The sequence below is a fragment of the Nipponia nippon genome, unplaced genomic scaffold (genome assembly GCF_047370975.1).
Source record: "Nipponia nippon isolate SJK-2023a ecotype South Korea unplaced genomic scaffold, ASM4737097v1 scaffold_5, whole genome shotgun sequence".
Taxonomy (NCBI): domain Eukaryota; kingdom Metazoa; phylum Chordata; class Aves; order Pelecaniformes; family Threskiornithidae; genus Nipponia; species Nipponia nippon.
The window spans coordinates 12,164,382-12,179,646 of record NW_028262369.1 but is presented as its reverse complement, the minus strand read 5'-3'; the positions used below and the strand labels follow the sequence as shown (position 1 = coordinate 12,179,646).

Below are 15,265 nucleotides of genomic sequence, written 5' to 3'. Positions count from 1 at the left end.
TGAAATGATGTGGCCCTTACCCGCTGCCAGTGTCCCAGACCATTTAATTAAATGTCTACAGCATCATCCCGGGTGGGGGGGGTTCTTCCCTGAACGTGCTGCAAATCAAAGCAATCCACACCTGCCCCAGAGATTATGCACAAAGAGAAAGCTGCAGCACTCAGGTCTGGGTGACCCATGCTCAAACGCAGAGAGAGGGGGAAAAATGGCAAGGGAAGTAAGATCTCTGCTCGTAAAACTCTTAGAAAGCAGCAGTGTCGCACATCCTGGTATAAAGTGTTTATTTTAGACTTCACAATTAACACAAAGTCTTCCTTTCAATGCCTTCTCTTTTTCATACAGTCAATAAATTTGATTAATCCCTCCCTCCCCCATGCATGATTGCTGTTTATTAATCTAAGCCTTTTTATTTTCATCATGAAAAAATAAAGCGTTTTCCCACCATTTCATCTGTTCACTGTACCACTGACATCCACTGTGCTGCATTAAAGAGGAGGAGATGTAGAATGGCTATGCCTACCATTGGGGTTGAAGTTACTCCATTATTTATTGATTTATTCTTTTTTACAGAAAGTGTTAAATGAATCAATCACCCAAGAAAAATAAATATATCATAAGGAACCAAAAGTTCTGCAGTATCCCTTTTCTTTACATACAGCTGCAGTTCAAACACATACGTTGCTCGCGGCACATCATTTTGTTCACTATTACGCCATCGCCTTTACGTATGGTTGTGAACTTACACTGAAAAAGAATCTGTTCCAAAGGAGTAGAGCCATGAGCCAAGTTTTTATACCTAGGCAAGAGAGATCCACATGGAAGCCAATTACCTATGTTCCACTGATCGGCTTTTATGCAAGAGCAAGTCAATCATCTTGTGCTTTTCAGGAAGTATTGGCTAAAGACAGGGGTGGGCTTGGCCAGAGCCAGACATTAAGGAGAGCGAAAGGCAGTATGAATGGTGTGCACGTTACTCACGGCAGTGGAAGCAAGTTCTTGGAATCAATGTCTCTTGGATGTGCATCTCAAATTATGCCTCTTGGCTCATCTCGCAGTACTTTTGGCACCAGCCTCGCAAATAAATTATTCAATTGATCACCCTGCCTTTCGAGATCTTCCTTGGAGGTGGCAGAGGTCAAGGAGGCTTTCTCATAACAAAGATGGTAGTGGGTAGGCCGTGAAGTACAAGACCCATATTTATGCTTTACTGAATTACTGCGCAAAAGGGAATACTGCATCAGAAACCGTAGAAGACTATATTTTAATCAAAGTCACCAGCCGCTGTATCGGAAACCTGCGAACAATTGCTCCGCTTGGTTCATTTGGCTACTTTTTGTTGGTTTCTTTCTTTTTTTTACATAAATAATATAGACCAAACATTATAAACATTTCAGCAACCATTTCTAAAAGACCGGAGGAGCCCTTTTAGGTGCCAAGAAACAACTGCAGGATTCAAATTCCAAAACTGTCTTTGGAGTCATCGAATCATCAGATTTACACGGCACCCAATGACAACAACATTCAGTCGAGCTCAATAGGACTGCTATCTTCCTGACCATCTTCTGTGTCATCATCTTCTCCAGTTCCCATCAGGCTGTTTAAAAGATTTCCTAGAATAAAATAACAGGACAGTCAAAATTGCTAGTTTTACGTTCTCATCTCAAAAACTTTAACTATTCTCCTACCATCTACCATCCTGCTAGGGTGCAGATTTAAATAATGAAAAAAACTTTTTTTTTTTTTTTTTAAAGTAAAAGAGTCTCAGCAGGACATTAGTATTCCCACACTGGTTTCCATTAAGAATTTATTGATTTGGGAAGCTGTATTTTGATACTGTTCCTTCTCTAAGAGTACACTGGAAAAACCCCACTAAAGTTGCATACTTATGTACTATAGTTGCAGCATGAGAGGAAAAAAAGCCCCAAACAACCAAATGAGGAAAGACACACCTCCAGCCATGAAACTGTCAAAGCCCAGCAATGGTCTGCATCATGCTATAAAGAAATTGTTCGAGGCATTTATGCGTTCTCCCTGTTTTACTCAATTTAAAGATGCCTGCATTGCTGAAAAGCTGTTATTTACATATGGGATCTGTGATGCTCATGTTTTTCATCAAACTTTGGATATCAGTGAATTGACATTTGCAGGTAAAGCTTCAATTCAGTTTACAAAAAGAGAAGCTTAGTTCTCAAGGAAAAACATTCAATTCTACAAAAGTAATCCAGTTCAATTTGCTCACATTTTATTCAAGAGCCAGGAAATGAGGGCTTAATTTCTCTATTGCCTTTCATTTCTTGTAGAAGGGCAGTATTAATCTCAGAACTTCTACTTTGGGAACATTCATTTTATATCAGGACTTGATATAAAGTCCCAGGCTTGACTTAAAGAAAATCAGCCACTGAAGTCTGAGGAAATTAAGCTTTAACACAAACGAGATTTTTCTTTACATTTGGAAGTTATACCATAATGTCAAAAATTAACTGTAAGAGTCATTTACATGCTTCTCCCCTTCTCAAAGATGAAAAGCCTACTAGCTTCACCAAATTAATTTCACATGCAACCAATTCATCTTGTATTCTACAGCAGTGACTGTTTCTACAGGCTGTGAAAAAAACGATATATTCGTTAGAACAAATTATCTGTTTCCAGCACAGCCGGTTTATGTAAGCCACTGCTCTGAAAAGACTGGCGGTATCTATAAACAATTGTCAGCATAAACCTTACCTAGTAACCCTCCGTAGGACGATGTCTGCTTGGGCGGAACACCAAAGAAAAGCTGTCCTATTCTATCTAGGTACTGAAACGACACAAGATGAAGAACAATGATGTCAGCTGCTCCATTTAGAGGTGGAAATAGTATGGACAGCAGTCACACCACACAAGCTAGATCACTGACTCCTATCTATGAGTCACAAAACAGGAGACAATCAGCTATTATTTAACTAATTCTGTAGGTTAAATCCTGTTTACAACTACAAGTAACTCACCTCATTATACATGGGATCTCTTTTCAGTGAAGGTTGATACTGTTCACACAATACTGTAAATACTGTTAGTTTTCCTCTAGAAAGGAAACAACCAAAAATGTAATCTCAGTAACAACTGAAAAGGAAACCAAGAACAACGTGAGAAAAATCAGACTGTACCCATCAACTGCCAATAACAGAAACCAGATGAAGTTTAGCAGTGGTTGAACAAAGGGCGGGCCCTTTTCTATTGAAGGATGTTTCTGTGTGTATGTCGTAAAAACAACTGATGCGCTGGTCTTATTTTTTAAGCAGAGAAATCTGCAAAAGGAAACAGAACAGGGCAAGTTAAAAATAAAAGACAGAGAAGTAGTTTTACATGCAGAAAGAAAAAGGGAATCCAAAAGCTCAACAATCTCTATTTCGTTTGCGCACAGAAGCCATCTCAGGCTGAAACTGATGGCAAAACCTAACTGGTAGAGATGTACATCTTTGGCAATGGTTTGGCTATCAACTGAGGAAGGGGAAAATCACTGCTAGAATACATTATGGAATAAGCACACTGGGAGGAAGAACTGACATTAAATATTAATAGAATGAGTTTAACCAAGATCTAAGCAGATTGTATGCAGGACGGTTACTAAAAGAGAGCATCAATTAAATCAAAATGTGGAAAGACTGGCCACCGCATAATTCAAATTAAACATGATATTGCGTTTACTAGTCCAGAGTTTACTATGCTGAGGTAAAAAACGAATTAAAGACCTCTCTCCTGGCCCCATCCACTCCCAAACACATCTCCTTTCAGTACCTATCTGCCAGTGTCCAATGACTCTGTCATTCTTTTAGCACTACCTCAAGATAACATGGAATCGGGACCACGAATAAGTTTGACACGCATGTCTAAAGGCCTCATAATAAAGCTACACTTTGAGCTCCTGAGCCATTTGTCACCAGTTAACAAATCGATTTCCCAAACTGATCAAACCTTTGTTCAGGTCCAGTTAATTTAACTGGCAATCTCTGCAAGTCCCATAGGCCTAACAAGAGACTTTATCTGGGACAAGTGCTGTCAGCAAGCACTGGGAAGGCTGCCATGAGCAGTCTCATTTTTGGTTGCAGGCTGGCCTCCAATTCTGTACCCTCACACGTGCAAGGGCACTGGGATCTTCTGCCTTACTGCTGAACAAGGAACTGCAATTATTTTCATTAGAGTATAAACTGCTATGTAAGAGGATTTAGTACAGTATTTGAGATATAGGCCAGTAAAGGATGCAGTAGTAGTGCTGTATAAATACTGAAAAAATAATCTCTTACTCATAACCTCCCCAGAATTCCCCCCCCCCCAGAACAAAGCCCCATAAAATTGTTTAAGAGTCCTGCACATACTGGATTTCCATAAAGGATTTTCTACTGCTCAAAATCACTGCAATCTATGTCAACCAGCTATGGAAAGCAGGACAAATCTGACATGACAGCTCACTGCTGCCAAGAGAGACAGACTTGCTCTCACCTCCTCCCTCTCCCCCAACACCTACTCTCTCCCTGACTCCCTGCTGCACAGTCCTGTCTCTACCTCCTCCTCAGACTCCTCCATGAGCTGCTTTCCCAGACTGAAGAAAGCCATCATCTGATTAAAGACAGTAAGATTGGCTTTGTCAACCTTAATTGTACATGAGCTCTGCAAAGGCACATAATAGCTTGCATTCCTACCTCCTACAAAATAAATGCCTAAAGTAAATGAAAGCCACCAGCAACTCTGTCAAACCAAGAACCATTGCACTGCTGCTCACAGACCAGGGTGACCCAAGACAAATTTTCTCTTAGGACAAGAAGACTGAGAGTGAATACTACGCTAAACATAAATACAGAGCCCACTTAGGCCCAGTCATGGTCAGAAAATCAAGGTAAGCCCTAACTAGACATAAAGTGGTTAACAAAGCTAAGAATTGTGCTTTCAGGGTCAAAGAGATTACATTAATTCTTCAGGCAATTAGCATGATTTCAGGTTTTGACCTCAATAGGTTTTTGTTTTTTTTTCCCTCTCCCCAGTCTGACCAATTTAAGACACTGGTTTTGAGATGGTTTTCTCCTGTTGTTACCACACAAATGAGTTTCAGCAGCTCTGGCCAGTTTCACAGTTTCTTTTGAAAAGGATGCATGGTTAACCTACAGTTATCATGATTAAATTAGATAGGCCTTAAACACAGTATCATCTCAGCAACATAGTTAAAAAAAAGTTTAACACCTACTGTAGTACCGCCTGTGCTACAAACATGTCCACCTCACTGCGATATCCCCTGGACGAGGAGTATTCTACTAGCATATTTGCACATCCTTCGCCATCTGTAGAGTGCAAGAAGTGATACCGAGATTCACTATAGTTTTGCTCTATAAAAGGAAAAAGAAAATGGCTTTTAAGAAATCAGTTCATCACACCTGAACATAAAAACAAATTTGTTAGGCTTGTACACTACAGCTGGTAAAAGGACAAGAGCTACACACATGGTATATAAACAAGACAACCAGCAAAAGAAAGTGGGCTTTTTCCTTCATAAGTTACAGACAATTTATAAAGGGAGATAATAAAGATGTTATCCTAAATACATTTCAACAACTGCTATTAAGTACAGTTCATTCAGTGCCACCACAAAACACAGCCACCACTGGGACAAACAGCTTGAGCTGCGGTCATATCATTTTATCTAACTGCATGTTGACACTTCGTGTGCTATCATCAGCGCTTAGGAGAAGAATCAAGAAGTTCCATATTAGACCATGTGCACCAAGAAGTCAAACAGCACCTTCAGCGTCCTTCTTTCTAAGTGCACAGAAAGAAGGCATTTCCTATTTTTAGCTTAGCCCACTCTTGCTATCAAAATTAAAATTGCTTCCATATGCTGAATAGAACAGCAATTATACAAGAAAAAAAGGTGTAAGAAATGGGAATGATTTGTTAGAACTTAACTTGAAGCAAAGTATCGTGCAAAATCACTGCAATGACAAGTCAAACCTGGATAGCTGCTAATTTTTGGAATTTAAAAGCTTTATTTTAAAAACCTGAGCCTTTTCTGTTGAAACTCTCAAAAACTACAGACTACGAAAACGTACACACTTTGCTTTTCAAGAGAACAGTGAGCAGACAGCTACAAAATGGGGATTTTTACTTTCAGAATGCAACTGTTCCTTATCCTAATCGTATCTCAGCTTCTAACTTAAATCCTCCCTTTCTGGCTGGCAGCAGCCATCAAGCTAACACAAGCCCCATGAGAACAGCTATGGGATTGCCTATGGCAGGCGGAGAGGCAATGAGCTGGAATGTTGACCATTGGGTCAGGATTGTTTTATGAAACCACTATCATCGCTTTGCAGTCACTGAAAAATTTAAAATAAACAAACAATCATCTTGCACAGTTATTAAATCACGAGAAACCGCAGAAGAGATGGCATTTATCCAACTGTTCTCACAGGCAACAGCATTCATTCTGGAATAAGCCTGCTGGTCAACATCTCAAGAAGTACCTAATTACAGATCCAACGACTGTTTTGGATGCTAGGTGATGTATTTCAATCTTTGTCATGTTTATCCAGGATTTAAAAACAAAAAAACCCACAATAGAACAGCTTTGCTCCCTAGCAATTTTCCTCCTAATGACTGAATCAGACTACCTCAATGTCTAAAGGATCAACCTTCCTTTTGCAGCGAGCTGTACAGCAGTTGTGTTTTGGGTTTTGCACTAATATAGAGTTACAGTGTCGGGTTTTTTTTAGTAACATTAAGCTGAAGTCATTGCAAAAATCAGGTAATAGCAGAACTCAATCAATCATTTCCATCTCAACTTCCTTAGATTATTTCCAAAGTAGGTCTCTTACAATATCATACTTTCAACATTTTCAAAACAAAACACAGAAAAGCCAGTTGATTTTTCTTACCTTTCCACAGAGTAATTGCTAGTAACTGGTGTAGTTTTGGATGTCCAAGTTTTCCTGATCCCCCACTAGACCATTTTAGTGCTCTGGATACGAAAGCCACTCTTTCGGGAGAATTTGGATCCATTAAACTAAACAATTTAGCCAAGTTTTCTAGAAGCAATAAGATTCACAAATATTTAGCAATAGAAACAGGATGAACTGCTGTTTCTAGTGCATCTTTAAGATATGACATTTAAGTTAGAGCGCTGTTGTGTCTGTAAGCTCCCTGAACGGCCTCCATAAGTCATCTTAAAAAAACAGTGACTTTGAACTTGAGCCACTTCTCACACATCAAGTCAGTCTTGCATCTATCAGCCAGCAATATTCACATGACTCCTCCACAGCCAAAAGCTGTGCCTTGCAGTCAGCTGGGGGACAGCTTCCCTGTCTCATGGCTGGGGACAGGATATCCCACAGGACCACGCAGTTCCAAGGAGGAGGAAAGACTGCAGGTTACAGGACTGCTTGCCAGTCACAGGGAAGCTGTGAAGGACAGAGGGCTGTAGTTCAGAAAAGCACCACCAGAAGTCATAGATGGTATACCAAATGACAGAGCTGATCTAAGTAAACAAAGAACAGCCTCTGCCTGTCTGTCTCCATCTATAGGTTGTTAATAGGGGCGGTTCGCCCGTGCTGCAGCAATAGTCTGGCCAGGCAGCTCTTAAGAAGGTCTCCCTGAATTTCCTGCTTACCAGATCTCACAGTCAAACAAGAAAAATTTCCTTGTGAACACCTGAATCACAAATAATGTGCACACTACCACACTGCTAGGGTGGGAAACCACCATCCACCAAAGCCCCAGGGACATCAATGACTGTGCAGACAACACATTACTGCTGCACCGAGGAAAGGACAATGCCACAAGACAGCAATGTGTGTTCTAAGCATGCCCACAAAGTTATCAGGAATCCATTATTCTCTAATAAAGTCTTCCCCCAGTCCATTTCTCTGATGAAGGTAAGCTTTAGCCATGTGGGAGGGCATACAAAAAGGATTTCAGGTTTCAAGACTGTTAACAACAGTCACTGTGAAGTGGAAGCACACCTAAACACCATCAAACCAAGGGCAAAGGTCACCTCACCTAAAAGGTCATCTGCTACTTTTGCATCCGATTTCTCCAAAGACTCCAAAACCAGCATGGACAGATCAGCAGCACTGTTTTGCTACAAAATAGACACATATTGGTAGTGATGAATCTATCAGTACATAAAAGAAAACATCAACCAGAATTTTGTCAGAGGCAGATTTTATACTTTTATCAACATCTACAGCTAAGGCACAGTATCAAGTCTCAACCTTCCCTTATAAAAAAACTATAGTAATTTGACGGCATCAAAAGAGAAGCCTCCAGGAAAGCAAAACAAATGTGGTTACGATTATTGTTTGGATGCTCACAATCACTTCTGCTTTCTGTTCCAGCTTGGCATAATCCTTCTTTGTGGAGAACGGCTCAACAATGAGATAAAATAAAAGATTACAAAGCAATTACCCCAAACATTTACCATTGAAAATTCAACATTCATCCCTCAAAATCTTGGAATAACAACACCTCCCCCCCAAAATCACATACACAAAACCAGTGACTGACTTACCTGGTTATGACTGAAGAACAGCAAAGCTCCTGAATACATTAGTTCTCTTGCTTCTGCATGTTTCCCTTGTGACATATACCTGAAAACAATACCAAAGCCTTGATAAAAATTACCACTAAATAAGTTGTGTACGCTTAAAGTTACTGACATTTAAAGGATTAATGATGACTAAAATTTACAATAAGGGCAATAAGGGATTTATTTTTAAATCAGGTTAGTTTCAATACTGATGTAACTTTAACTGCAAGCTACAATTTGTTTTCTGCTCCAGACTTGATGGAATACAAGCAAAGAGTATAAGAATGAAAACTGAGAGCTTGAAACCTGATTTGGGCTGAAACAAAGAAAAGGATATGATCCCAGGACTTCACCTGAGCAAAAGGTGCCAATGCACTGAACTACACCACTCAGACCGTCACATTAGAGCCTTTACCAAAACCAGAGCCATCACAGTGAAACAGTTTTCAGAATACACTCCGGACAGCTTACACGCCCAGCACCGCACAGGTGCCTCCAGCCTTCTCCTCACCACTGGTTTGTCTCTGATGGGCTCTAGTAAGACAAGAACAGCCAGCAAGATTTACCATGCAACACTTTACAGAGTCACCAATTCATAGAAGAAACAACTCTGGCCTCTCAAATACAATGCTTCAAAACACACCTGCTGCAGCTTCCACCTTCCTCACTTAAGAGTTACCCAAGAAATGAAGAATACAAGAATTTGTTCCCAAGTTACCTCAAGAGTAGGAGCCTCTTACCATGGTGCTGAGATTGCAGCCTCCTGCACATCATCACTATCAGTAACTAGTTGCGTCTCTAGATTATAAATGCAACATTTCCTATAAAAGCAGTTAAGGTGAGGCAGCAGATACAGTTTCCAATTTCCATTTCTCTTAACTGCTTCTCAAAAAGTCTGTTTTCTGAGTAGTTAGTAACAGCCAATTTGCTCATATCAAAAAGATAAGACGTCAGTTCTACCACACTGCTTTAGTACCTGCAATATCCATTTTGTCCTCTACGACACCTGGTTGTGCTGTGTCCCTGTTTCACCCCTTTCTGTTCTCGGCGGTCAGAGCCGCCTCTCTGCTCCTGCAGCGGCAAGAACCCCCGTACAGCAGATCCGATGCACGAGCGTCCCGGCAGGGTAACAGAGAGGGGTCAGTGGTTCTGGGAGTGAAGCAGTCAGAGGAGCGGTGGGACAGTGTGGGCATGGAAGAATTTTTAATAAAAATAAATACTCACTACATTGATGTAAGTGGCATTTAGAACAAGAGAGAAACATTTTCATAACTGAAATCCTGGAACGGATCATTCACACCAGAAAAAGTACCTACAAGCATCAGGAAAACAGATGCCATTGTAACTACAACAGGGATGTTAAACTTGGAACTTTGACTCAATCACCAAATCATAAACAGAGCAGAATTCAACCCAGTCAGCCTGCACAGTACAACACTGGCCCAGGGACTCCTGTTCGGAGGAGCACAGGGCTCACTGCCTGGGGTCAGGCAGGAACAGCAGTTTTCCACCTGCGACATGGATCACAGGGAGGGATAAGAAGTCTGCAGGAGGCAAGCTCATGGTAATCTTTCCTCCTCCACTTCTTCCCCTCCTCCACCCTCAAATACACCTTAGTTTATGACTTTTGAAACTCTGAGTCAGGATTTCAAGTTTAACACGTAACTCATGACAGAACAGACTAACATTTTACAGGCTGGTGTTGTTTAAAACAAGTAAGCACTGGCCATCCCAAGCACAATTCCGCAGCTGAGATCATCTCACTCCGTGTTAATGTGTCTCTGGAAAACTGTTGACATTTAACATATGTTTTACAGAGGACAGACAGGACTATCCGGGACTCTTTTTTGGCCTCAGTGACTTTCCAAACAAATTCCAGTGTCTCATTAAATCTTTTTTGCCTAGAAGGAAACTCTCTTCCTAGCTATACAAATGTCACCTTTTCATTTCACCTCCTTTCCCTTGCATTTAAAATGAAAAAGGCAGGATCTTTGATTCCAAATTAATTCAGGGAGCGTTAAGCAAAGTACATGAGTTAATACATTCAGAAGACTGGATGAGAAGTGACCGGCTGAGCCAAGTCATCTTCTGCCACTGCAGCCATCACACCACATAATCCTTACTATAAAATAGGCCATGCTTTGTCTTAAATTTAGATTTATTCTCAGACACAATTTAAGTCTTAAGGCCTAGATGGTGCCCTTGCTGATCCCATCAGGCTACAGCAGAACACAACTACTTTAATTTAATGGTGCTTGGTACACAGGGTAGGGCAGGCTATCTAATGTACGCTGGTATCAGAAGTAGGACTATGCACCAAGGACCTTCTTGCCCACATACCTGCCTGCTATTTTTCTGTGGATACCCACAGGCCTGTTCCCATTCCAACTCAAAGGAGCTCCAAGGACAGGTGACACACAAATGAGCTACCAAGACTCATTCTGCAGTTCTCCCACCTGCCCTCCCCCAGCAGAGCCACAAGTAAACAAGGCTGGGACCAACTGAGGAAACCCCTAAAAGAGATACCATATTCTGTGCCCCTGAAAGCAATGGTCTGCATTTTAAATTTTGATGAGAGAATAGGTGTCCACCGCAAGTTACAGTGGATGTGAAAAATAAAATAATCTAAAAAGGGTTTACAATAAAAATAAGTTTCTTATGACATAACAAATGGTAGTAATATTTCTGAAAAAAATGTCCAGGCCTGCTCTAATTAGTCACTGTCACGTACGCAAACATTACACCAACCAGGATCTATCCTCATAAAATTCCTGTGTGCAGGTGATTCTTGACATTCTGAGAGCTGCCCCTTCCTAAAAGTGGTACGAGAGGGTGACTACCATGCCACAAAGCAGCCCTGTTTCTCGACTGAGCAATAATCAAGCCAAAACCTTAAAACTCTGAAAGAATCCACTTCGCAGCCAGGCTGATGTTTAAGATAAGCTGGCAAACCAGAGGCCGTTAAGAAAGCGCCTGCTTGAGGAGCTCATGGACGGCCCTGGAGCCAGGGACAGGCGAAGGGCCCAGACCCCAGCCCCAGGGGATGCTCTGGGGAGGCAGATCGAGGCCATCCCGCCTGGCGAGGGGGGGCCTTACTCGGCGTCCTCGGGACGTGGGGCCGCCAAGGGACGCTTGGGGACGGGGGACAAAATCCAGCCCTGTCCGTGACCCCTGGGAAGTATGACGCAACACGCCCCCTGCACGTCAACAGGACGGGACGGTGCTCTCCCGCGGGGCGGCGGCAGGGAGCCCCCGCCGTGCCCAGCTGCTGCTGCTGCTGCTGCTGCTGCTGCCGCCGCCGCCGCCACCGGCGCCCCCTCCCTCAGCCGGGCCTGCGGGGTCGGGGTCGGGCGGCTGGGCCCGGCCGCGCCGCGGTCCGAGTTCACCTTCAAACCCCGGCGAGCAGCGGCTCCCCGCGCCGCCCCCAGCCCTCTCACACAGCCGCCGCGCCCCTCCAGCGGCGCCCGGGCCTGAGAGGGGGGAGGCGGCCGGGCCGGGCCGGATCGACCCGCGGGCCGCCCGCTGCCCTCAGGCCGGGCCCGGGCCCAGCGCCGCTCGCCCTACCCTCCCCGGCACGTACCCGCCCCACCCCGCCCCCCCGCGGGCCAATGAGAGCGCGGGAGGCGGAGATGGGCAGAAGCGGCGGCCAACGGCGATCGGGCGTGGGCGCGGCGGGCGGCAGCAGGGCAGAGTGCGTGGGAAGGCTCTGGAAGGCCGGCGGGGGAGGGGCAGGGCGGCGGGCCGGGCCGGGCCGGGCCCTACCTGAAGAAGAGGGTCCGGTACATCTGGTGCGCCTCGTAGTAGTCGCCCTTCTCGACGCTGGCGCGCAGCTTGCCCTCCACGCGCTGCACGCCGCCGCGGTTCCTGCCGCCGCCTTTCGCGGCTTCCTGCTCCGCCGCCATAATCGCCGCCGCCATCAACGCGGAGGAGGGGAGGGGAGGGGAGGGGAGGGGAGGGCGGCGCAGACGCAGGCAGCCCCGGAGCGGCGTGGCGCGCGGCGCCCCTCCCTGCCCGGCTTCCGCCCGCTCTGACGGCGGCCTGCGAGGCTCAGGAGGCGCGGCTGCGCGGAGGGGCCCGCGTCACGTGGCGCGCCGGGGGCGGGCCCGGGGCTGGCGGCAGCCGCGGGCGGGCACCCCCGGGCGGGGGGCGGGAGCCTGGTTGCAGACCGGCCCCGCCGAACGGGGAGGCGCCGGGCCTGTCAGCGGCTGAAGACGGGGCGGGGATCCCCGAAGTCTCTGGCCTGGGTCAGAGAGCGATTCCGGGGTCACATAACCGGGGACAAAGCAGAATACGGAGAACCTAGGAAGGGTGCGTGGATGGCGGGCAGTAAAAGGGGGCCGAGCGCTGCTGTGAGTGACAGACGAGGCCAAGGAAACAGGGTTAAAACAAAAAAAACCCCAAAACCAAAAACCCACCCCACAACAAAAATACAAATCCAAACCAGGATCTTTTGAAACTATTGCAAGCAGCCGAAAAGCATCAAGCAACTACCGACTTCTGGGTTTTTTTCTTCAAAAAATTTCCATGTGTACTGAACAGCAGAGAAAGAGTAAAGGAAAGCTGGAGGGGGAGCAGGGCAGGGGGAGAAAGAGGTAGATCCTCTTTGGAAACAAGCCCTGGGGAAAAGCTACCGCTTCCATGTAATAGTATAGTCTCTGTTGTGCTCAGTTATTTAAGCAGGTGATCAAAAATACAGAAAAGCAGCTTTATTTCTTGTTTCAAATATTACATGCACCTTCAAAAATTAAAACTCTTTTATTTAAACATCTCAATAGCATCTTGTCAGTTTGGAGGCAGCAAAGAATAACAGACATTTTGAAAAGCATTTACAAAAATACATTGCACAAAGTCCTATCTTGCTTATTTTTAAAAATAAGTTAGTGTTATTCAAAATATTCCCACCCCGGCAACCTAATTTCAATTTATACAGGATAATTCTAATTTTAAATATGCAACTTATAATGTGAAAACAGCTGTACACATGTAATCTAGCTCCTCTGCGTAGGCCATAGGTTCTGTCTCTAGCTCAAGTGAAAAAAGTTCTTCACACAGAGACTTTTGCTTTTTTAAACATTCGAGGACTGTTGTGCAACATACATAACTGTATCCAGAAAACCAGTCAGCAGTTCCATGTGTTAACAGTTCATGTGTAACTATAAAATGCATTACAACAGCAAGATAAAAATTCTGCGTACAAGTACGTTTCAGGAATCTCTTCTGAAAAAGGAACTTCAGAGTAGCAATCCTAAGGGGGGGCACTAAGCAGTTTCATCTCGTTCTATGTGGAAATGTTGCTTTTGAGAGCAAGACACCACTTTAATCTTCGTATACCCGACTAAGGTTTCTGGGGATGATCTAAACACCGCCCGTGTATTTCAATACGGCAGTGCTGAGAAGAAGTCCCTCTTGTAAACGTGAAGTAGCAAGGTTTACTGCAGTCTTGTTTTCCACACACTGCATTCTCACAGCACAATGTTAGTACTGAGTATAACAATGAACCAGCCTAAGGAATTACTGTCCCAAAAAGAGATCACTTTGACAAATTAAGATTAATTGCTGTATACTAATGTTTACTAAGCAATTTAGCAGGTTTATCAGCTCCCATCCAGTTAGTCAGTACATCAAGGTCGATTTGGAATTAACACTAAAGAACAAACTGGCCAAGTTGCTATGGTAAAAACCCTTAAAATACCTTCAGTTACTTACAGTTATCCCTGACTTTTAGAGCAATTCATGGCCACAGATTACAGTAAAGCATTCTCAGTCGCTGGTGTTTAAACTAGTTTTGGTTGCGTTAACTTTCCCTGACAGTAATATTTATTATACTCAACATGTATCAAAGAAGCCCTTTTGGATCCACCAAAAAGGTCAAAACCAAGGGTCAACTGAAGGACACCTTTAGCCACAGTCAGTGTTTAAAACATACCACAGTTTTTGGCTTATGATGCCAAGCTAACAGAAGTACGCAGTTAAGTCCCGGATTTAAAAAAAACAGATTCCTAGTTGCAGAAAGTGTGGTTTATTCTTTTAAAAAACCCTATACATTCATCTGTAATAAAATAGGTATCACCTGTTTGCCAACTGGGCTTTATGAACCAGAGTAGCTTGCATGCATTATTTCCTCTCAGCATGGACACAAAAATATAAAGCTAATTGGCAATTAGAAGCTGAGCATTAGAGCAAATAAAAGTTATTTTTTATACAGTTCTGCTGACAGTCTTCTGCCTTTATCAGAGGATCAATAGTTCTGCAGTATATATCTTGCATCCTCGTCCTTTAAAGATTCCAGTGTTCTAGGCTTTCCGGTATATACAAATTGAGAACAAAATGTACAACAACAAAACCAACGCAAGCTGTAGTGTAGATTATTCGGCAGGTTTCCCATGCACTCTGAACCGATAAAGGCATGTATATTCTGCATGTCCCCAGTTAGAAAAAATTCTCAGTTCCACTATTTGGAATGCGTTTTCACTTTTCTCCTGGAGAAGGAAAAAGCAAACACACAAACCAGCGTTAGGTGCCACTGAAGTTGCTTCCTTAGATTCCTGCACCTACCAACTTTTATTCCGAAGTTATGCCTCGAGAACTTTCTGCCACTTTGAACAGAACCTTCCTTGCCTTAGAACTAGTTTTTTTGTGAAGGGAGTCAGAAGCATGAAGCAGACTCTCCATGTTTAGCATCTTCACGCTGTTTGTGTCCAGATGGCACAAACCTTT

General features: G+C 43.7%; 2 protein-coding genes across 24 annotated transcripts in view; both read right to left on the bottom strand.

Moving 5' to 3' along the window:
• Positions 1-264: 264 nt before the first annotated feature.
• Positions 265-12,556, bottom strand: GET4 (guided entry of tail-anchored proteins factor 4). Of its 4 annotated transcripts, XM_087732991.1 has the most exons (10): positions 9,525-11,626; positions 8,964-9,082; positions 8,531-8,609; positions 8,020-8,101; positions 6,900-7,049; positions 5,219-5,357; positions 3,147-3,287; positions 2,988-3,063; positions 2,725-2,797; positions 265-1,610 (listed from the first exon to the last, which is right to left on the bottom strand). In XM_087732991.1, the coding sequence occupies exons 3-10, from the start codon at positions 8,603-8,605 to the stop codon at positions 1,522-1,524; spliced, it is 825 nt and encodes a 274-aa protein (XP_087589117.1). In that variant the 5' UTR covers positions 8,606-8,609; positions 8,964-9,082; positions 9,525-11,626; the 3' UTR covers positions 265-1,521. The 4 variants fall into 4 exon arrangements, with proteins under 4 accessions (XP_087589117.1, XP_087589115.1, XP_087589119.1 ...); XM_087732989.1 differs by lacking the exons at positions 8,964-9,082; positions 9,525-11,626 and adding an exon at positions 12,311-12,556; XM_087732993.1 differs by lacking the exons at positions 8,964-9,082; positions 9,525-11,626 and adding an exon at positions 11,645-12,092.
• Positions 12,557-13,284: 728 nt separating this feature from the next.
• SUN1 (Sad1 and UNC84 domain containing 1) overlaps positions 13,285-15,265 on the bottom strand; it is a 35,409-nt gene continuing 33,428 nt past the window's right edge. For all 20 annotated transcript variants that reach the window (XM_087734297.1, XM_087734293.1, XM_087734294.1 and 17 more), the window contains one exon: positions 13,285-15,027. In XM_087734297.1, coding sequence (XP_087590423.1) covers positions 14,914-15,027 — 114 coding nt within the window. In that variant the 3' untranslated portion in view covers positions 13,285-14,913. The remainder of the gene's footprint in view (positions 15,028-15,265) is intronic.

Coding starts and splice junctions, on each gene's coding strand:
- GET4 (XM_087732989.1), bottom strand. CDS start 12,465: ATGGCGGCGGCGATTATGGCGGCGGAGCAGGAAGCCGCGAAAGGCGGC. Junction 8,102..8,530: donor TGTTCTTCAGTCATAACCAG/GTAAGTCAGTCA, acceptor TCTATTTTGTAG/CAAAACAGTGCTGCTGATCT. Junction 3,288..5,218: donor GTAGCACAGGCGGTACTACA/GTAGGTGTTAAA, acceptor TTCCTTTTGCAG/ATTTCTCTGCTTAAAAAATA.